At 44.4% G+C, this 23,236-nt stretch overlaps 1 protein-coding gene across 4 annotated transcripts in view; it reads right to left on the bottom strand.

The window, feature by feature from the left end:
• ogt.1 (O-linked N-acetylglucosamine (GlcNAc) transferase, tandem duplicate 1) overlaps positions 1–23,236 on the bottom strand; it is a 49,447-nt gene that overhangs the window by 6,601 nt on the left and 19,610 nt on the right. For 2 of the 4 annotated variants that reach the window (XM_060927469.1, XM_060927470.1), the window contains exons 3-19: positions 11,383–11,626; positions 11,219–11,287; positions 7,736–7,852; positions 7,553–7,632; positions 7,259–7,454; positions 6,480–6,620; positions 6,269–6,369; positions 6,016–6,169; positions 5,699–5,800; positions 5,186–5,365; positions 4,661–4,819; positions 4,441–4,530; positions 4,213–4,338; positions 3,953–4,123; positions 3,735–3,851; positions 3,490–3,654; positions 2,934–2,981 (exon numbers count right to left, since the gene is read on the bottom strand). In XM_060927469.1, coding sequence (XP_060783452.1) covers positions 2,934–2,981; positions 3,490–3,654; positions 3,735–3,851; positions 3,953–4,123; positions 4,213–4,338; positions 4,441–4,530; positions 4,661–4,819; positions 5,186–5,365; positions 5,699–5,800; positions 6,016–6,169; positions 6,269–6,369; positions 6,480–6,620; positions 7,259–7,454; positions 7,553–7,632; positions 7,736–7,852; positions 11,219–11,287; positions 11,383–11,626 — 2,260 coding nt within the window. Of the gene's footprint in view, positions 1–2,933; positions 2,982–3,489; positions 3,655–3,734; positions 3,852–3,952; positions 4,124–4,212; positions 4,339–4,440; positions 4,531–4,660; positions 4,820–5,185; positions 5,366–5,698; positions 5,801–6,015; positions 6,170–6,268; positions 6,370–6,479; positions 6,621–7,258; positions 7,455–7,552; positions 7,633–7,735; positions 7,853–11,218; positions 11,288–11,382; positions 11,627–12,176; positions 12,233–23,236 lie in introns of all 4 variants that reach the window. The other 2 variants (XM_060927472.1, XM_060927471.1) reach the window with 2 other exon arrangements.

Below are 23,236 nucleotides of genomic sequence, written 5' to 3'. Positions count from 1 at the left end.
CTGAAAACTTCGGTCCTCGAGAAAAGAGATAAAAGCCCGCCCACACTGAAAGCTGATTGGCTTATTTTGCTGAGTATCCCAGTCAGGATGCTCTTTGTCTAGCATGCGCTACATGAACAGGCACACGCGCAGTCTTTCTCTCTCTCTCCCTCGCGCGCTCCGTCATATGCGCGATGCAGACATTAATGTTTCACGTGCACGCTCTTCCTTGCTTGCTCTAGATTCCAGGAGATATTCTCCAATTTGCAGGCATCAGGGAGCCACTATCAATATGCGGGAGACTCCTGGAACTTCCGGGAGACTTGGGACGTCTGTGTTATAAGGTGACCACAGATCGTTAACCATACCCCCCCCCCCCCCAAAAAAAATTTCTCAACGGATTTACATCGATCTCAAAAACGATCATTTTGGTCTGAAAAAGTCGGAAATCCGCCGATTGGCGGAAAATTCTCATCCCTGTTCAGTAAAATGTGCAGAGCAGAGGAGAGACCACTTCGTAGGCGCCCAAACATGCCCGTGAACTTCTCGCAAAACGTGTCCAAATCTTTGCAGTTTGAACATGCTTGGGCCGTGAATGCAACGTAAATCCACCTTCTGTTGTGTTGCTGCACCAGCCAGCAACACATCTACGAGACATGGCAATAAATTAGCTCAAAATGGAAGCGCAAAGCTGCAGTCAGCTCTGTTTTTTTTAGTATAGCGGAAATGTCAACGAGACCGATAGCCTTCCTGCGGTGACGTCACAGATGTCAAGGTCATTCACTCCAACCGCTACCTGTATGAATCACTTTAATTGTAAAAATTACTATATTAAATTTATTGTTCAAGCTTAAAACTATTCCTGTGCCATTCTTGAGGTTCAAGGCATTTATAAACGAAAAAGTGAGGGCATTGTTCTGCGTAATCTCCTTTAAAGGAACAGAAGTGCATTTTATTACTTTGTTGCTTGTTTGCTCCATGCATGGCAAGGTGATCACATTTTATAATGCATTTATTTATGAAGAACTACAGTATTGATGTTATACATGAACATAAAGAGCAAGGCTTCATGGCGGCTGTAGTTCATTACGATGGCCAGATAAATCCTGTACGATTGCATGCTATCTTTTTTCCTAATGGACTCCTAATAGACACGTTTTAGGTGATGTAAACCACAGCACATCAATAAAAATGAAAACTAACAGTCATTACATGATTGATTATTTTGAATTTAAACACAAAATAAATTAAAAATAATATAATTGAAGCCACTGGCATTGTTAAATACAGACAAGCGAAAACACCTGAACAAAGCTTTTCAGGTGAGAATTCCCTGGGTTATCTTTACACCAGGGCTTTGAACCAGAAGTTTTTTCCTATTGGTTCGTTCCGAACAGAAACGGAATTTTAACGTTTCCGGTTTTGGGTTCCACCATTAAATAGACGTTCCCGAACCGGTTAGAACAAAAAAAAAATTTCGTTCCCGGAACGGTTAATTACATTCCCTGTCAGCTGTTTAACAAATGGCTATAAAATTATGTCTCTGTCTCATCCAGCTTAAGCCAAATGTAGGCTAATTCTATTACAACCTTCATTAAATAAGACAAGAAATAATTCAAAACAATTATTATTTCAAATGTTGGCGATTTGGATTCTCAGTATGTCTTCCCATCTACACAAACAGAAAAAGTGCCAAAAATGAAAGATAATTCGTTTAGTGTGTTACCAAAGGCTAGTCAGGCCCTATGCATTGATAGGCTAACAGAGGTTAACGTCATTTAATGTTCGCGAGCCTCTCATTAACGTGGACAAATATATTGATATCGTGTTTGAAATTGACGTTTTTGAATAACGATAGACTGCAATATTTACCTCTTATTTAAGATGTGGAGGCGTGATAGTAGTCCACCCTCCTGCTCTCTCCATTCAGTCAGCGAACGTCACACAGGAAGTGAACCCCAGCGGGTCATAGAAACTTGCGCAGGAGAAGAATGACTTTTATTTGTAGGCTACAGAAACTTTGAGGAACCGGTTACCATTATTTTTAATAAGCGTTTCTGTTCCGGAACATAAAAAATAATAAAGTATCTGGTTTCGTTTCTGTTCCATGTGAAATAGAAAAAGTTCCCGGTTTTCGTTTTTGTTCCTTGAACCGGTTCAAAGCCCTGCTTTACACATAACGCAAATGTACATAAATACTTCATGGTTTTACATAATTCCACAATCATACAAGTACCAAATCTCAGTCTGAATGTGATTTTAGTGTTCATTATTCTCACAAACTATCCGAATCTTCAGTCACCATGAGTGCCACCCACAGCACTGTAAAAGACCCAGGCGAACAGGGGGGAAAAAAAAAAAAAAAAACTGAGGTAGACTAGTGACTGCACAATCAGTGTGATCTTAACCAGCTAAAGTGTAGGGCTGCAATTAAATTGATAATCAAGTCACAAATATTCAAAATATTTATGAAAATACCCTGTTGCCAGACAGGGCTCGACCCCCCTTCCTAAAATGCAACGTGACACGAGTTATTTAAAAAAAAAAAAAAAAAAAAAGGCAGCTCTTCCACCATAGCAACCTGGCTTTTGTCCTCTCCTTAGTGATGGCTTATAGCTAGGTAGATCAAACTGAAAACATACAATGGAATTCAGTTTGAAGTTGAGTGACAAAAAACAACCCACAAACACATCCTCGAGCCCATTTTAAAGTTCCAGTTTGAGCTGACAGTGGATTTTAAACAGCAGACCCATGAGTTTCCAATGTTCTTGAATAGAAAGATGACCATGAACCTGACTGTTACTCCAAGAATATTTTTATTTAGATTGAATGAGTTTTTGCCCCTCATATGACCCAATGTCTTGACCTGCTCCTTCTAGAATATTGAAATATTTGCAATAGTCTTCAAAAATGAAAATATTCTATAGTTGCAGCCCTACTAAAGTTTGTCATACCTGCAAGGCTACAGTCCCAGATACTACAACCTCCTCGACAGTAAATATCTGAAAAACAACAACATCTGGTGATATTGCATCCCTATCCACTAGAGCCCTTTAAAAGGGCTTGTCTTGAGTAGATGACTTTCCACGTTTGATTCAAGCCCCAGATCAGGACACATGCAGATCTGAGAGTATGGATTAGGAATTAGTCTCAGTATCATTAACATTAGAGAAACCAAGTGTCCTTGTGTTAGCAAAATCTATTGATCACAAGTGGCAAGAGAAAAATACTTACTAGACTGCTGCAATGTCAATATATTAGTATTCAAGACAGAACTGTCAATCAGGACAAAATCAAATAAGTTAACCCTTTAACCGATATGAACCTTTTCAGGCCAACTTGAAAAAAAGCCTAGTAAATCCTACAGCAAAATACCAAGGAATAAAGCACTTCCAGTAGATAAGAAACCCAACAGCATCATCCACATGCAGGAAACAAATCAATTCTGCAGGCAGTAAGTTTTCAAGTCCTGTACTGTAATGTGTTCAAAGTGCATTTATTAGAAAGTACCTGAGTCGTAGCCAAGCCATTGCTGACTGTGAAACTATTGATGGTGACCTGGATCTGGCCTTGGTTGATCATGTTTATAATGGCCTCTGCAGCCGTGTTCATAGGGATGACTGGCATGGAAAGGGCTCCGTTACTATCTGTTGACTCCGGACCGTCACATTCCATCTGGAAAACAGTCTCCTATAATCAATACGATCACTTAAAAGCCAATAAAGCTTGAAGCGTTCTGGAAGCTCCTCACTTACCTTGATGACCTTGACATCCGGTAAACTGTCTAGAAAGGCTTTGAGATCAATTCCATTCAGTACGATGCGATTATCAAAAATGTGTCCATTGGACTTGAAGTCAATCACAGCCTTTTTCTGTGAAGCATAAACACAAATGCTCAAAAATGTTCCTTTTGCCAAACGCAACATATATAACAGTATTACGTCAGTTGAAGAAATTCACAAGTTTCTCTTGCCTTAAGATGTGGGAACATGTTAGCATGATCCCCAATAAAGAATGTATTTGGCATGTAGGCCATCTTCTCAGAATACTGCTCAGCCAGCTCAACTGGAGAGGTCTCCTTATCAGTAATAATGTAATCCATGAAGGGAGCTCCACTGGTGCCCGGGTAGCCAAGCCACATTGCCTGATGAGAAGCCCATTTTATTTACCAAGTTTTAAACACGTACAATCATGAATGTGAATTATTGATGCCAGGGTGTTTTTTTTTTAAACCTGAATGGGAGCTGGGCGCAAGGCAAACAGCTCATTGCGGGCACCCTTGGTATAGCCATTCATGTTGACAAGGATGTGAATTCCATCTTGGTGGATCCTGTCTGCAGCTTTGCCATTGCAGGGAATCTTATTCAAAAGGAAATAATAACAGGAATGTGAGCAACATTATCAGAATGGCAATCAAGACCAAAGCCATTATAACGTGCTCTTATTGTTGCATGTTCTGACCTGGGAAAGATCAGTAAAGTGATGAGCCTCAGCCATCACTTTCACTCTAAAGTTAGTGCTGTCATCAGGACTAAGGGCATAGCAGAATACCTGGAAACAGAATTGAACTAGGTTATTGCAGTACTATACATGCATCAAAATCACAAAATACACTGACCCCCCCCCCCCCCAAAAAAAAAATTATATACATCTCCACATGCATTTCCGTTCATAAACTCACCTCAAACTTTTCAGAATTATGCATACCAGGAATGGACTGCATTAAGTGGGAGGTAGGGTGGTTGCCAAAGTCTGAGCTAACGTAGCCAATACGCAAACGCCCTCCACTTGCTTTCAGGTCCTTAGGATGCTCATAGGCAGGTTTATGAAGAGCATTGATCTATAAGAAAGGCATAAGACAACTCTGATCTTTGATAAGCCACAGGCAAATATCAGTGCATGCAATTAGTATCTCAAAGGCACTTTTCTGAGCTAGTTACTGAAACAGCCTAAAATATTAACCAAAGCATAACTCATCATGGTATGTAGTGGATTTATAAAGGGTGGCAGAAGCCCTATGCTGTAATGCACAGGAACAATGTAGGTGGGCCAGAGCAACACTTGGGTACATTAAGTTTATAAATGGGAGTCAGATAATTTAATTAAATCATTCATGCCTTTCCACCTATGGTTTTTGATTTCAGAGATAGAACTTTAACACAGCAAAGCATTTTTCAACCTATGAAAGTGTGGTCCAACTAGTTACCTTATCCAAGCAGAGGTTGCCATGTCTCTCAGCAATGGCTTTGCGGAAGCCATGGGAAAGAGGATACAACATGCTGTGGTGAGGGTGCACTGAGGGCAGACGGTTCTTTTCCAGCTGGTCAGCCACAATGCTAACCAACTTCTTCATGCGCTCATCGTAATCGGTCCAATCACACACAATCTGAGAAAAGAAGAGTTATAATCTCATGATAAAAACTGCATATTAAATCAGGAACTGGAAGAATCAAAACAGATGCTTAAATTTATTTTAAAAAAAAATTAGCATATACTGCAACGCTTTAAAATATAAGCTAGGGTTAACACAAAACATACAGCAATAGCCTGCTTATTGTCTGGGAAAGTTTATTAAAAAAAATAATTATTCATAACAAGACTAGATTTGTTTTCACTATTATAAGTCATTAAAACTAGACTCAGAATAAACATCCAGAGTAGGCAAACAAAATAAAGAGAATTAAATTGCATTAATGGGACTGACGTTTAATGTGCATACCTGCAGGCAGTGCGCAAGATTGCAGTAAGCATCTGGGAAGTCAGGTTTGAGCTTTAGAGCAGTGCGGTAAGATGCAATAGCTTCCGGAATATTTCCAGAGTCCTGTGGGCCAAAGTGCACAAATATATTCAAAATGACATTAATTTACTCACCACATCACGAATCCTGATGCTTATTACCCAGCAGCAAACATTTTAGTATAAACCCTTGCTTCTCACTGACAGCAAGCCTAAGATTCACTTTGTTTCTTATGCAGAAACAAAATAAATAAATAAATTACAGCAATGGGGTTTTTTCAGTCAGTTTTAGGAAATTACCTTGTGTATTGAGGCCAGGTTGCTGTGAGCATCTGCAAATGCAGGATTGATCTGAATAGCACGTGTGTAGCACTGCAGCGCCCCCTGCACATCCTGCATTTCCTTTAGTGTGTTTCCCATGTTGGAGTAAGCATCAGCAAATGTGGGGCTGATCCTATAGGTATTCACAGTGAAAGAAAATGCATAAAAATTCTGTACACAGCATAAATGGCCAAAATATAATTTAAATCATTGAGGAGAAATGACAGCATGCCTGATAGCTTCTTTGTAATGCATGAGAGCTTCCTGCAGCTTGCCCTGCTGCTGAAGAACACTGGCGAGGTTTGAGTGGGCTGCAGCAAACTCTGGGAACACCTGTTCAACACACACAGAGCCTTCAGGAATATGCTTCCGGTACACAGGTCACACGAGTCTGCATAACTACTGCAGACACAATGGGAAGAGAATACTTATAGAATCCCTACCTCAAGAGCTTTCCTGTAGAGTTGGACAGCCTCTTCAATGTTGCCTTGCTCACGTTTGATGTTGGCCAGGTTATTGAGCGAGTCAGCATGTGTGGGGCAAAGACGAAGTGCTGTGTTGTAGCACTCCTCAGCCTCGGACACCTAACACCACAGACAGTTTAGTCTTATACACACACAGCAACTTAATTTTTCACAAGGACACTATTCTAAAATATTCTAATTTCTACTGAAGAAAAAGTGAATTTACTTCACCATTGATATTGGTGTTTTCAACTGAAACCGCAATATTAACCTCATACGCGTGTGCACACCCCTATGCACACGTGTGTGTGAGATAGATATATATATATATATATATATATATATATATATATGTGTGTGTGTGTGTGCGTTTAGTCCATTTCTTATCTAGGAGTGTTTATGCTGTTTATATTGTTTATTTCAATAATTCTATTTTTATTTATTGCATTGCCTGTTTGCACCATGGGTCAGAGAGGACTGAAATTTCATCTGTGCTGTATGTCGAGCATGTATAGCATATTTGACAATAAAGTTGACTTGACTTGATGCAGTCTGGTTCTGAATATAAGCCACAGTTTCTGAAGGTGGGTTTAGCACTGTGCAATGAAGAAGTTGTAGGGTGGATGTTTAAACTTCGGCAAATGTAGCTACAACTTCAGCTGTTGCTTACTGTCCCCACTGGTAAAAGGAATACTTTGAAGACAGCATTTAAGAAAAAAAAAAATAGAATGTGGCATTGTACAGAGACAGTTCCTTACATTGCCCTTTTCCTTAAGAGCATTGGCAAGATTGCAGTAAGCATCAGGGAAGTGAGGCTGCAGCTCAATAGCACGCCGATAGGTATCAATGGCCAGATCTATCAGACCTTGCTCATAGTAGACGCAGGCCAAGTTGCCGTGGACTACAGCATGGTTGGGGCTCAGACTGAGGGCTCGCAGATAACCAGCAACAGCTCTGTAAGGATGAACATTGATGTAAATTAAAACTTAATATCCCACAGTGTGGGATTGTATGGGATAACAATGGTTAAAAATAGTGACGAAAAAGTTTACCTGTCAAAGATGCGGGCTTCTTTAAGCACATTGCCCAGGTTTATGTAAGCATCCAAAAAGTTCGGATCCAAGGTGACTGCCTACAAAGCAAACAAAACCACCAACAATGACCTCTTAATAAAAAAGTTACTTTAAGTGACCAGCAAGCAATTACTTCTCTTGCCCATTTGGAAGCCTGCTCACCTTCTCAAAATGATGAATGGCCAGCCAGATTTCTCCCTGAGCGTTGAAAACACAGCCCAGGTTGCTCCATGCTACAGCAAAGTTCGGCTGAGTCTCAATTGCCTTCAGGTAGCAAGCCTTTGACAGGTTAACAATGAAACCAACAGAAGGAAAAGGGGCAGAGAGGAGTAATAGAACAGATAGAAGAGATGTGGGGTTGGGGGGGAAGAGATTGAATAAAAAGGAAGAAAACAAAAAGGGTAGAGAAAACCAGAGTTAGAATCCATAGTCCATAAAGCAAAAAGTGAGTCTACAGCGTGGGCTCGCAAGCGCACCATACTGCCGCGCTAAGCTGCACGCTTTTTCCTGCGCTGCGCAAATCTGACCAGCACCTTCACCCTAACTGACATTTTTCAGTTATGGTCTCATCAATGGAAGAAACAGCATGAGACGCACTAAAATACTCAAACCAAGATTGCATATTATGTGACTAAGGCAAAGGGTACACAAACTCATACAAAAACCAAAGCCCAGAAAGATTTACCCAGACTGCAGGCACAACCTTAAATGCCTGTGCAGAGTGTAGGTGAAGGTCCCTGTAAGGCAGGCGCAAAAATGCCACACGGGCGGCCTGTTTTGCGCCACGCTGTGGTTGCACTGTATTTGTTCGCCAGTTTTCGCTGCGCTAACGCCGGCTCAGACCACAGACATGAAGCCCCAGGCACTCCTGAGCCCACCAGACTGACACACACTCTGGATCCAACTAACCCTCAGGAACACAGTTCAAATGCTGCTCAGTTCTGTTTAACTTTTAGAGCTTATGGTGCATATAATAACTACATTGCTTGCCAATTGTGTCCTGTGCTGGGCATGAGGTCCACTGGGTGCCATGCTAGCGGGCTAGACAGGCAGATCTGTAGTCTGCAGGCCGGGAGGGGAGGGGAAAGGGGAGCATTTATTTTGCGCAGGCGCTTTTGAATCGCAATAGAGGGCATTTTTGTCGCTGCGCAACCCATGCGTCGCTGCAGACTCACAGCGCGTCATCGGCTCAGCAGAACGCTGCAACTCCAAATCAAGAGGAAAAACAAAATGATAAACCAAAGCAACAGGAAAAAAATAATTAACAAGTAAGAGTTAGAGGGTTCTTACTAGGTTTTTGTTTGCTTATTGCATCCAATCCATATTTCTTAATTACTATTTTGGACGATGTTAAGTTGTACAGAGGAAGGTTAAATAAAACTTGGTTTGTCTCAATTACTTTTTTTTCCTCTGTTTTCTTTTGTTCTTCAAAAGGTAGCCACAAGACAGAAGAACTCAGGCATGAAGTTTTTCTTTTTTCGCTGGCAGTTACAAACCCGTTACCATATTTTTGGACTTTGTCTGGGGGTAGCGGCCGCAGCTGGAAGAAGAGGAGAGGACTGATGGTGCCCTAGTGTTCCTTTCCGCCGGACCGCACCTACGCAGGAATAGTGTCACCCACCTGAAACCTTCTAAATAACAATATCAGTGGTGGAAGAAACCAAGAGAGACAAAATAAGAAAACAAGAGCGTTAGTAAAAGTTGACAATCAATACATTTGTTTTATATGGATATAAAAAAATAAAATCAATCACAAAAAATGATAAAGTAACAAAAAAATTCTACTCAATTTTCAATCATGCAATTAACAGCAATTCAACTTTTAAAGTGATCAGAAAATGCTTATGAAGGAATGGGAGAGAAGAAAGGCTTTGTGTTACATTTTATTCAAAATGTTTATTCATCCTGTTTAAAGGGAAGTAAAAGGAGGGAGGCTAACTGGCTTGATCTTCCCCAAATAAATTGAAAACATGGCCTTAAGAATATTAATCATAACATTAATGGAAACAAAAGTTAAATCATTCCTTCCATCATTTCCCTTATTTTTATTTTTATTTTTTAAACTCTTACATGGTTTAATACATTGCTTGCTTTATCCTGTCCTGCCTTCTTGAATCCTGCCCAATGGGTAAAGAAAAAAAGTCTGTGGTTTAATGATTTGTATCTAGAAGCATCCACAGCTCTGAAATAAAGAGGTCAATGCTTGTGCTGCGCGTGTAATTCGTTCTCTCTATCATCGCATCTGAACGCGTGCAGTGGAGTGCAGATAGGGAGCTGCCTGCCTGACACAGCCCAGGGCTAACTTCACAGTGTCAATACTGCACACCACCATGTAAACCTCCCAAGTGCTACTGGGCCAAGGGGCGGGGGGGAAGGGGAAAAAAAAAAAAAGGGTAAAGTGTTGCTTGAACCTTAATATGGAGAATATACTACAGTCTAGTTATTTACAAAAACACTGTGGAGCCCTTAAAGAGTATCAGTAAGCTTGGCTGGAGGGTCAGGCAAGCAGCTCTGAGCGCGCACACTCCACGGGCCCTGAGCAAGCGCGCGGGGGGTCGGAGCGACAGAGCTAACATGGACAGGTGCTGGAACCCTGGTGCTCCTCCCCACTCCTCCCCCCTGAGGCAACAAATAAGAGGGCTTCTAACCGGCAAGAAGAGAACTTTCTCTGCAACTTTAATCTCCCACAAATCCACAATTAACAAGCATATTGGCCTAGGAGCAGGTCAGGCCTTTTTATTTGTGGGTGGAAAACACAAACCTGCAGCATCATCATCCAAAACGGATGCTTTTTAAAAAGAGGTGTGAATAAGCAGCGAGTCGTCTGACAAATTAATGAAAAATATCTCTGGGTTGGAAGCCATCTTATTTTCAGCACAGCAAATATCACTAACTTCATATCAAATCCATTGTTTTGTGTTCAAGACCGAGCCAGCATAAACCCTCCATAACGCTAAAGACAAAAACATGCCAGAACAGCAATTTCTGTTTAAAGATTCCCCTTTGGTGAGAGACAGAAGGACCCAGCCTTTCTTCCTGTGTGAAGGTGGACTGACTGAGAAACTAAATCAGAATGAAGCACAGTGTTTAAAAGACAGCAAAGCAGTTGGAGTGAGAAAGAGAAGCAGAATGGCAATGTAGGTACTCTAAGCTTGTTCTCATGTAATTTAAAAGGGGGGGGGGGGGGGGGAAGAGAAAAAAAAAAAACACTGAAGAGAAAGAGTTCCCTGTGTTTGTAATGATAGTGGTTGGTGTTTCAGGCCTTAAAAATCAGAGCAACCTGATGGTGTGGTACGGACAGGTGCATCCTTTGGAACTAATGACACTAGCTGTGTTGCTAGGTCTGCTGAATAGCAGAGTGAGTGGTAGCGTGGGGCTGAAGTGAAGGACATGTGTAAAGGTAGGAAGAAGAAAAGAGTAGAAAGCACCACATGTCTAGAAAGCAGAGAGAGTTCTTAGTGTTTGTTTGGGGGTCAAGGAAGCACTCACTCCCAAAGCTCAGCGTTAAAACAGTTATGAGGGAACTCAAAATTAACTAGTATCTAAAGGAAAAAGCAAAGAAAACTTAAAAAAAAAAAAAAAATTAAAAAGAAAGCCACACACACACACAGGACACCATGCACACGCTGACATGTCAAAACAGACCTTTGCCTCTTCCAAACGCCCAAGAGCTTTAAGAAGGTTGCCCAAGTCACTGCGAACACAATACAGATCCTGGGAAGAAGAAAAGTAATAAATAAATAAAAACTCTAAAGCTACCACCCATAATTAATTTAGAATAGTATTAAATATGCTTTACAATTCCTTACCGGATTGTACTGGAGAGCAGATACATAAGCCTGCACAGCCCCCTCCATATCTCCTGCTGCAACCAGAGCTGCTGCCAGGTTGATGTAGCCATCGATGAAGTCTGGCTTGAGGCGCAACGCGTGACGATAATGCTCAATTGCCTCTTGAAGCTGACCACGCTCCTTAAACACATTGCCCAGGTTGGAGTAGGCCTCAGCAAGCATGGGATTCTGCTTGATGGCCAGGGTGCTGAAGTGAGCAGACCTGCATTCCAGGACAAAGCCCAAAAACCAAATGTTGTTGCCACTTGACAAAACTCCAGCATCACATCTTGGACATAAGAGGCTTCAGTGTTTATTTAAAAAAAATTAAATTCCATCAAACCCAATTGAGAGTACCACCGCAAGTAAGGATTTACACATACATCTCCACCGAGGCAGGTAGCCAGGCTTTCAAAAGCTGTTTTACCCTGCAGTGTTAGCTTGGCAAAACAATTTTAAAAACAAGTAATTCTATGGGAAGTAGCCACAATGCAAGCACATTTTTTTCTCCACTTGAGGGTTACAGTTGAGCACTTCCAAAGTTGAAGCTTTACAGAATAGCACCAAAGTGGTGGCATGCACTTCTCACCCTCATGACCAATCATCTTACAAGCTGATTGCTCAGGCAAATGAGAAAAAACAAAACATGAAAGACCAGTGAGCCAGTGAAAAAATTAGTCTTGTTAATTAGCAAATAAAAGGAGCTCTACATCACACATCTAAAATATTTAACTGTAAATACTTTAACTTTGTAATATAACAAAGAAAAACACCTTGCCATTTTAGGATATGCACTGGTATGTGATGCAAGGTCCCTTTTTAACTCCAGCTGCACACAGTCAAATCACACAAGCAGCTCATCTCTTGATTTTCTGTCTCCAAAGCCACAGTGAAGGCAAACAAATACCCCATCACCAGAGTTAAACCAGTGTTTATTTCATCTTTACTGTGGATAATAAACACAGTTAGTCAGTCAAGACTAGCTAGGACTGGTAAGTATGTTATGGTCAGCATGTTCATTTTGGGTGAGCTACTTTTCATTTTCATATCACTACGAATGGTGCTCCAGCTAGCACTTTCTTAGAGCTAATAAGGCAAGCATCCTAACACAGGTATACGAAAACACGCTTTAGTTTGATTGTTGTCACTTGACAAGAGAAAAATGGCCATCACTCATCTATTTTACATGTAGAATAAAACAAAACCTATCTTGGCTCTTCTGAGAGACATGTGACTAAATGTGACGCATGACTGAACTCATGAAATCTCAAACTGAGCTAAAAGCGCCCCCCAAAAAAAGCATTACTCTGGGCACATAAACCAAGCATTAAAATAAATTAAATCCTAAAATGCAGCTTGATGGCAACAAACATGATAATTGCTTAATATTTCACAGGATAAAGGATGTGTTGTCTTTCCTGTGCTGACCAGTGAATTTGGCTTTTAGTCTTCCAGATGCACAAAAGGTGAGCATATAGCAGCTACACACAGAGGTATGCAATCTGAATAGTGTGGTCTGAATGTCAAGTGCAGGTGGAGAATACTGTAGCGAGTAAAGATGGAGACTCTCGCATTTCAAACCGGGGGGTGGGTGGGTGTGTGTGTATATTATATATATTTATTTTTTAGGGCTGTAACGATACACCCAACTCACGATTCGATTCGTATAGCGATTTTTGACCCACGATTCGATACGCCCACGATTTTTTTTTAAATGTTTTTTTAAAGTAGTAAATTTGACTTAACATTTACTTACTTACATTAACTATTTAACAAATAATTCAGACCACTGCAGAGAATGAGTAATATGTATGCAAAAATGAACAAATGTATATCCAAAGATTGTTCTATTTCGTTTCTACTGACCGCCAGAGGCGGTGCTTTCAGCACATGGATATCCATCACACGAACGTGCAGGTCGAGTAATAGTAACAACAAAGTCACGTGTGACCTGGGTGACGTCACCCCGTGACCCCGGCATAAAAGACCGGTAAACCCAGGAAGTGACCTCTTACATCTTCTCGCGTTTGCAGGTTGCGAGTTGGATTGAAATTTGGACAAAGCGCTGTGGTAGTTTCGTTACCCGTAGGGTTGGGGCTGTGCTTATGCACCCTCCAAGAAACTGCGCTAAGTCCACCAACTCTTTTCTTCTTGTCGTTATATTCGTATTGATTTATTACTCCGTAAGCTGAGCGCTCTCGCTCGGTGGAGTTAGCTGATTAGCCCTCCGGGGCGGTGTCCTCACCGCTGGAGGCCGGCTTGTTTTCGCTTCAGGTAAGCGGGTTTCATTATTTAAATTAAAGCGGCGTTCCTCTCGCCGCTGTTTATCAGTTCTGCGGCGCTCGGCGCCTATCCTTGTTAATATTATTAACCACCTTGTTTTGTGTAGCCTCGCCGCCGGCCTGTTCACAGGCCGGCTGTCTTGTGTGTTGTATTCGTATTGATTTATTACTCCGTTAAGCTGAGCGCTCTCGCTCGGTGGAGTTAGCTGATTAGTCCTCCGGGGCGGTGTCCTCACCGCTGGAGGCCGGCTTGTCCTCATTCAGGTAAGCGGTTTTCATTCATTTAATTTAAAGCGGTGGTTCTCGCCGCTGTTTATCAGTTCTGTGGCGCACTGCGCCTATCTTTGTTAATATTATTAACCGCCTTATTTTGTGTAGCCTTGTCTCCGGCCTGCTCACAGGCCGGCGGTCTTGTGTTGTATTGTTTGTTATTCCGTTAAGCTGAGCGCTCTCGCTCGGTGGAGTTAGCTGATTAGTCCTCCGGGGCGGTGTCCTCACCGCTGGAGGCCGGCTTGTCCTCATTCAGGTAAGCGGTTTTCATTTATTTAATTTAAAGCGGTGTTCCTCGCCGCTGTTTATCAGTTCTGTGGCGCACTGCGCCTATCTTTGTTAATATTATTAACCGCCTTATTTTGTGTAGCCTTGTCTCCGGCCTGCTCACAGGCCGGCGGTCTTGTGGGTTGTATTCATATTGTTACTCCGTTAAGCTGAGCGCTCTCGCTCGGTGGAGTTAGCTGACTAGCCCTCCGGGGCGGTGTCCTCGCCGCTGGAGGCTGGCTTGTTGTCGCCCAGGTAAGCGGTTTTCATTCATCTAAATTAAAACGGTGTTTCTCGCCGCTGCTTATCAGTGCTGTGGCGCACGGCGCCTATCCTTGTTAATATTCCCGACCACGGGTGTGTTCGCCCGGTCGTTTTTCATTACCGCCTGATTGTTTATTTTGGGCTGCTTACTTGGGGTGTTCTCGCCCTATTTTTTAAGTTCCCTTCTGCCAGCCAGGCGTCATGGACCTCTTCTCTCGCTGCACCAACTGCCGGTCCCCCTCGAACCGGAGGACGGCCACCGCGAGTGCCCCTCATGCCTGGGTATTGATCACCTGCGGCAGGGGCTGACGGACATGGCCTGCGCAGACTGCATGTGCCTGAGCATCCAGCCAACGCTGAGGGCTGCATTGGCCCGTCTGGGGTTGGACACGCCCCGGTGGCCCAGCATCAGAGCGCTTTCTTCAGAGGTCCCACATAGCCTTCCTCGTTGTCTGTTCCGCCCTCGGCCTCATACATCGAGGAGTTACAGAGGTGTTGGGCGGACCCTAGATGCCTTCCCACCTCCCTAGTGACTGCAGGGCCCTGGCGGCAATGCAGGACACCCCTACCTATGGCCTCCTGCAGATGCCCAACATTGAGAAGCGGCTTTCATTCATTTAAATTAAAGCGGTGTTTCTCACCGCTGTTTATCAGTTCTGTGGCGCACAGTGCCTATCCTTGTTAATATTATCAACCGCTTGTTTTGTGTAGTCTTGTCTCCGGCCTGCTCACGGGCCGGCTGTCTTGTGTGTTATATTCGTATTGGTTGTTACTCCGTTAAGCTGAGCGCTCTCGCTCGGTGGAGTTAGCTGACTAGCCCTCCGAGGCGTGTCCTCGCTGCTGGAGGCCGGTTTGTTGTCGCTCAGGTAAGCGGTCTTCATTCATTTAAATTAAAAGCGGTGTTTCTCGCCGCTGTTTATCAGTTCTGTAGCGCACGGCGCCATCCTTGTTAATATTCCCGACCACGGGTGTGTTCGCCCGGTCGTTTATTTCTCATTTCCGCCTGATAGTTTATTTTGGGCTACTTACTTGGAGCGTTCTCGCCCTATTTAAGTTCCCTTCTGCCAGCCAGGTGTCATGGACCCCCAGACGCTGGAGGGGACGAGCGCGGCATCACGGGAGCTGTGTGACGCGGCTCCAGGCCTTTGCCTACTCGTCGCGGGAACTGGGCCGGCTGATGTCGTATCTCACCCTCGGCCGCCAGCAGATATGGCGGGCACAGTCCCCTCTGGCCGAGCCCGACCGGCGTGTGCTGCACTCTCTCCCTGTTGTCCCCGGGGAGCCGTTTGGCGAAGCCACTCAGCAAGCCCTGGATCGGAGTGCCCAGGTCATCTAGGCGTAACAGCAGTTCGCTGGCCCCCGCCAGGCCCACCACCATGGCAATGCTGCCCAGTCCTTCAGGGGGCCCACACCGACTCTGTCTCGGCCACGCACCCGCCAGGAGACCAGACGGGTTGATGACTTTCGCCACCCCACCACCTCCCGGACCCGCGGTGCCGCCCCCTACACCCAGTCCACTCCTTGTCGCCCCCATGGTGACCGACGGGGGCGCTCTGGACGGCGCTGACATCAGCGCGCCGGCGGTCGGCCGCTTTTCCAGCGAACAGCTCCAAAGCTGGAGAGCGTTGACCCCTGGGTGCTGGTGACCCTCACCGAGGGTTACCGCATCCAGTTCTGCCGCCGTCCACCACGTTTCATGGGGTCAAACACCACCGTGAGCCATCCGGGGAAGTCCCTCGTCCCCCGGCAGGAAATCGCCACCCTCCTGGAGAAAGGAGCAGTCTCTCCCGTCGACAGGCAGAGACAGCAAGGTGGGTTCTACTCCAGGTATTTTCTGGTTCCGAAGGACGGCGGTATCCGCCCGATCCTCGACCTGAGGTCCCTCAATTCCCACTTGAGGACCATGAGATTCCGCATGCTGCGTAAAGTGGATGTCTTACACCACATCCAGGCGGGCGACTGGTTGTCACCTTTGACCTGAAAGACGCCTACTTCCATGTTCCCATTGTGCCACACCACAGGCAGTTCCTGCGGTTTGCCTTCGAGGGCCAGGCTTTCGAGTTCAATGTTCTGCCCTTTGGGATATCGCTGGCACCCCGTGTGTTCACCGGGTGTGCGGCAGCGGCATCGGCACTACTTCAGGCAAGGGGTTTGCGTGTCCTGCCCTACCTGGACGACTGGCTTGTCTGTTCACGGTCAGCAGCTCAGGCCCGCACCAACATCGCGACTGTGCTCTCGCATGTCGTAGAGCTGGGGCTCAGGGTGAATTACAAGAAGAGCTCGCTGGTGCCCAGCCGGGAGACGACTTTCTTGGGCGTGCACCTGGATTCGAGGTCGTTGATGGTAACTCCCTCCCAGACAAGGATCCACAACATCCGCCTACTGCTTGGCCGCTTCGGACGGGGTAGGTCACTCGCCCTGAAGACCTTTCAGCGCCTGCTGGGCATGCTTACGGCAGCCTCCTCTCTGGTCCCGCTGGGACTTCTGGACTTATGCCGCTTCAGAGGTGGTTCAACGGTCTCCACCTCCACCCGGTGCTGCACGGGCGCAGCACATCAACGTGCTGGAGCTACGGGCTGTGTTCCTCGGCCTACAGCACTTCCTCCTAGGCCTGACCGGCAGACACGTTCTGGTGCGGACGGACAACGCTACGGTAGTGTACTACATCAACCACCAGGGAGGCACAAAGTCCCTCCAGTGCTTGGAAGTGGCTGGCCAACTTCTGCGGTGGGCCCATCGACATCTCTTGAGCCTGCGTGCCATGTACTTGCCAGGCACTGCCAACAGGGCAGCAGATCTGCTGTCCCGCCAGGACCCCGATCCCGGGGAATGGAGACTCAACCCAGCGGTGGTTCTCGCCATCTGGGAACATTTTGGCAGGGCAGAGGTGGACCTCTTTGCCTGCCGGGAGTCGACACACTGCCCTCTGTGGTTCAGCCTCCACGGCCCAGTCCCCTGGGCCAGGATGCGCTGGCGCATGCTTGGCCGAGGCAACTGCTGTATGCCTCCCCCCCTCTGCTGCTGATCATGCCAACCCTACACAGGGTTGCGATGGACCACCACGGGCTGCTGCTTGTCGCCCCCCCGGTGGCCGGGCAGAGTGTGGTTCCCAAGTTGCTGCAACTTCTGAACGGCGACCCCTGGTGCCTGCCAGTGAGGACTGACCTGCTATCACAGCTGGGAGGGCAGATCTGGCACCCGGATCCAGCCCGTCTGCAGCTCTGGGTATGGCCGCTGAAGGGCCGGACCCCCTGCGAGGTCCTTGTGAGCCGGCAGTGGTCAATACCATTGCAAGCTCTCGGGCACCCCCCACCAATGCCCTCTATGCCAACAGATGGAGGCTTTTCTCCAACTGGTGCTTAACTCAGGGGGAGGAGCCTACATGCTGCCCCCTGCCGACCATTTGACTGTTCCGCCAGTCTCTGCTTTTGATAAGGGTCTTACCCCTGCCACCATCAAGGTCTATGCAGCTGCCATCTCTGCTCAGCATGCCAGAGTTGGGGGAAGGACCGTGGGGTCCCACGCCTTGGTGGCACGTTTCTTGAAGGGTGCTCTCCGGTTGAGACCCCCCCCGACGGAGCCGGGTACCCACATGGGACCTTCATTGGTGCTGCAGGCTCTCTGCGACGCACCGTTCTGAGCCCCTGCTCACGGCAGACATTTCATGGCTCTCCCTGAAGACTGCTTTTCTTCTGGCTATTACATCGACGAGGCGCGTCGGGGAACTACACGCGCTGTCAGTCAGTGGGGAGTGCCTGCAGTGGCACTCCGGCGACAGTGGGGTCACCCTGTGGCCTAACCCCTCTTTCCTCCCAAAGACCCTCTCTGCTACCTTCGTCAACCAGCCCCTTAGCCTTGCGGCGTTCGAGGCGGGCCATGGTGAGAGGTCGGAACTTTTGTGCCCAGTTCGCGCCCTCAGGGTGTACGTGTCGCGTACAGAGGGCTTCCGTAGGAGTGACGCCCTGTTTCTGTGCCACACAGGACCGTCGAGGGGTCTGGCGCTCTCTAAGCAGAGGCTATCCAAGTGGATAGTCGAGGCCATATTACATGCCTACAGGCACAGTGGCTTCCCGATTCCTCCGGCTGCCAGGGCGCACTCTGCACGGGGCGTGGTAGCCTCATGGGCATCACTGAAGGGCGTGCCCCTTTCAGACATATGCAGCGCAGCCTCCTGGGCTTCCAGCTGCACCTTCACCAGGTTTTACCGTCTTAATGTCGTCCCACATAATCCTGTGGCGACGGCTGTCATTCCAGGCCCGTCGCAGCAGCACTGGGTACGGGTAGGCACTCCTCATGACCTGGTTGGTATTAGTCATCCATGTGCTGAAAGCACCGCCTCTGGCGGTCAGTAGAAACGAAATAGAACGAGGGTTATGTATATAACCGCGGTTCTATGAGTTTCGGATGACCGCCAGAGCTTGGCAGTCACTCGGAGTGTACACGAGAAGATTTGCCAAGAGGTCACTTCCTGGGTTTACCGGTCTTTTATGCCGGGGTCACGGGGTGACGTCACCCAGGTCACACGTGACTTTGTTGTTACTATTACTCGACCTGCACGTTCGTGTGATGGATATCCATGTGCTGAAAGCACCGCCTCTGGCGGTCATCCGAAACTCATAGAACCGCGGTTATATACATAACCCTCGTTTTATTTCTCAAAATAATACTGTTGAGCCGGAAGCTCTGTTTTTTCGGTTCTGAAAGTCATTTTTCCAAATCATGTAAATCCGTTAAGATTTTTTTTGGGGGGGGGGGGTGGGGGGGGGTGGCTCTCTCACTGTCTCACTCTCATAGGGCCAATGATTTTCTGTGATCGCGGAAAACAGATGGAAATTACGGAATTTTTATAGTGAAACATTGCTCGCGTGTCAAAATGTAACTGCCGCAGAAGGCTTCCGCCCAAGCAGATGCCTTCAGTGTTGCCAGATATTGCTAACGTTTTCCACCCCAAAATATGTTCAAAACCAGCCAAAAAGCACCTAAACCTGCCCAATCTGGCAACACTGCATGCCTTTCCGGTCAAGTGATTGTGATTGGCTTGTGGCACACCTAGCCAGCCAATGAGCTGCTTGTTTACAGATTCGCTCCCCGCGTCGCAACCAGAATGGCGACCGCTTAAAAGAAATGAATGCTCTGCCAGTGGCAAGTGTGGACGTTGCGTGACTCGCAGAAGATTGTCGCAGGTCGGCGAAAAAAACGACTTACTAATAGATATAAAAAAAAAGTAATTTAAGTTAGTTTAAAAAAGTATTCATAAATTGAAGTTTGGAAGCGCCTCTGTTTTTGGGCTGAGGAGAAGTTTGAAAGGGTGTACCGCGATTCTGCCTTCTTGTATCGCGATACGGATCGTTGCTCTGCATATCGCGATTTCGATTCGCATATCGTTACAGCATATATATATATATATATATATACACATACACACACACACACATACATACACACACACACACACAGTGGTGCTTGAAAGTTTGTGAACCCTTAAGAATTTTCTATATTTCTGCATAAATATGACCTAAAACATCATCAGATTTTCACACAAGTCCTAAAAGTATATAAAAGAGAACCCAGTTAAACAAATGAGACAAAAATATTATACTTGGTCATTTATTTATTGAGGAAAATGACCCAATAGTACACATCTGTGAGTGGCAAAAGTATGTGAACCTCTAGGATTAGCAGTTAATTTGAAGGTGAAATTAGAGTCAGGTGTTTTCAATCAATGGGATGACAATCAGGTGTGAGTGGGCACCCTGTTTTATTTAAAGAACAGGGATCTAGCAAAGTCTGATCTTCACAACACATGTCTGTGGAAGTGTATCATGGCACAAACAAAGAAGATTTCTGAGGACCTCAGAAAAAGCGTTGTTGATGCTCATCAGGCTGGAAAAGGTTACAAAACCATCTCTAAAGAGTTTGGACTCCACCAATCCACAGTCAGACAGATTGTGTACAAATGGAGGAAATTCAAGACCATTGCTACCCTCCCCAGGAGTGGTCGACCAACAAAGATCACTCCAAGAGCAAGGCATGTGATAGTCGGCAAGGTCACAAAGTACCCCAGAGTAACTTCTAAGCAACTGAAGGCCTCTCTCACATTGGCTAATGTTAATGTTCATGAGTCCACCATCAGGAGAACACTGAACAACAATGGTGTGCATGGCAGGGTTGCAAGGAGAAAGCCACTGCTCTCCAAAAAGAACATTGCTGCTCGTCTGCAGTTTGCTAAAGATCACATGGACAAGCCAGAAGGCTATTGGAAAAATGTTTTGTGGACGGATGAGACCAAAATAGAACTTTTTGGTTTAAATGAGAAGCGTTATGTTTGGAGAAAGGAAAACACTGCATTCCAGCATAAGAACCTTATCCCATCTGTGAAACATGGTGGTGGTAGTATCATGGTTTGGGCCTGTTTTGCTGCATCTGGGCCAGGACGGCTTGCCATCATTGATGGAGCAATGAATTCTGAATTATACCAGCAAATTCTAAAGGAAAATGTCAGGACATCTGTCCATGAACTGAATCTCAAGAGAAGGTGGGTCATGCAGCAAGACAACGACCCTAAGCACACAAGTCGTTCTACCAAAGAATGGTTAAAGAAGGATGAAGTTAATGTTTTGGAATGGCCAAGTCAAAGTCCTGACCTTAATCCAATCGAAATGTTGTGGAAGGACCTGAAGCAAGCAGTTCATGTGAGGAAACCCACCAACATCCCAGAGTTGAAGCTGTTCTGTACGAAGGAATGGGCTAAAATTCCTCCAAGCCAGTGTGCAGGACTGATCAACAGTTACTGGAAACGTTTAGTTGCAGTTACTGCTGCACAAGGGGGTCACACCAGATGCTGAAAGCAAAGGTTCACATACTTTTGCCACTCACAGATATGTAATATTGGATCATTTTCCTCAATAAATAAATGACCAAGTATAATATTTTTGTCTCATTTGTTTAACTGGGTTCTCTTTATCTACTTTTAGGACTTGTGTGAAAATCTGATGATGTTTTAGGTCATATTTATGCAGAAATATAGAAAATTCTTAAGGGTTCACAAACTTTCAAGCACCACTGTGTGTGTGTGTGTGTATATATATATATATATATATATATATATATATATATATATATATATATATATATATATATATACACACACACACACACGAGTGATTCCACGCTTATGGGTACTGAAATGGGGACATGAACTTATTTTTAAAAATTCACCTAAAACCATTTCTTTTTTTACCATCAGGTCACAAAACATGTAATCTTTAATGAATGATATGTTAAAAGATAACTTTAATTTTCTGAGATGTAATAAAAACATTTATATGCCAAAGTCAGAACGTAACAGAAGTGTTGTGGACATATAGATTCTCAATTTTAACAATGTAGAATTATTTCTGTATTTTATTATGTATAGATAAAGTAATGATATATTAGAATATAACAGTGAGGGTTTTTTTTAATGTAGCAATCTACATCAGCTTTTTTTAATAATGTTTGACACCAATAGAATGACATTGTCTGATACAAAAATGTAAAAAGACTGGTTGGCTTTTTGAAACATAGGAAGGTGATGTTTTAGCAAATATAATTAATAAACATGTGTAGTAGAATAAACATACACATTCTTTCAATAAGATTAACATGGTATATAGCTAGATTGTAATTAATTTGTAACAGACGTGAGATGGACAATCGTAATAGAAGTAATGTAACAGACATCATTTTGGAACTCATAGGCTTATCAAATTATAATTCCTTCCTTGTTTTGATTACAGTTAAACAGAACATCTTTCACAGTTTCTAAACTAGGCCTCCCAGACTTACATATCCAAAATATTAGGGTTTTTAATGGGTAAAAGATGGCAAATATGGGCTTCTTGGATGTTCAAATTTTATCAAAATATAGGTTTAAGAGGTTCACAATTAGTCGAAATATGAGTTTATATGTATACATCTAGGATTCAGTTATATAATGTAGGAAAACTGACCAAAGTCATTTGTATAGAATCATGAGCTTATATCATATTAACATATCAGTTTCCTCTGTTTCTACAGAGATACCCGCATTAACGTGCGATCGTCGCTGTCAAATTATACGTCTGTCAGATTGAACATGTCCAACATCACGTCTGTTTACATGTCAAATCGTGAAAACTGAGATTAACTATTTTTGAGGTACATCTTATCGTACTTAACCTACATGTTACTTAAAATAAGTGATTAGAAATAGACTGAAACTAAGCAGGTGCCGAGGAGTTGACTATACTTTGAATTGATAGACACGTTACGTCCAGACTTGGTTAATGTAACGGAGCGTGATGGTAAACATATCGTTGATGGGAAACGTACCTCTTGTTAGCTTCGGCCATCTTGCTTGTGTACACATGACTTGATGACGTCAAATAAAAGACCGCACAAAAATATATACTCTCTAAACAGCAATATCTTAAATAGCCGGGCATTTTTTTTTTTTATCGGTAATTGAACAGAACGTAATGTTTGATGGATTTACGAACACTCGCATTGAAAGCGATTACAATTGATAAAAAAAATAACGCAGACGTTCTCTGTTCATTATATAAGAAAACTAATAGTGTTTTCTACCATTTTTCAAAAATATCCATTATCCAAACTTTGTATGGTAAAATTAATTATCTACCCATTTCGTGTGTATTTTTGACGGGACGGAAACGTCTGTTCAACGTATTTTCAAATGTTTCTAAATCGATATATATATATATACACTT

This window comes from Neoarius graeffei, chromosome 8, assembly GCF_027579695.1.
Source record: "Neoarius graeffei isolate fNeoGra1 chromosome 8, fNeoGra1.pri, whole genome shotgun sequence".
In the NCBI taxonomy this organism is placed as follows: Eukaryota; Metazoa; Chordata; class Actinopteri; order Siluriformes; family Ariidae; genus Neoarius; species Neoarius graeffei.
The sequence above is the reverse complement of the archived record's forward strand: the minus strand, read 5'-3'. Positions and strand labels throughout refer to the sequence as shown.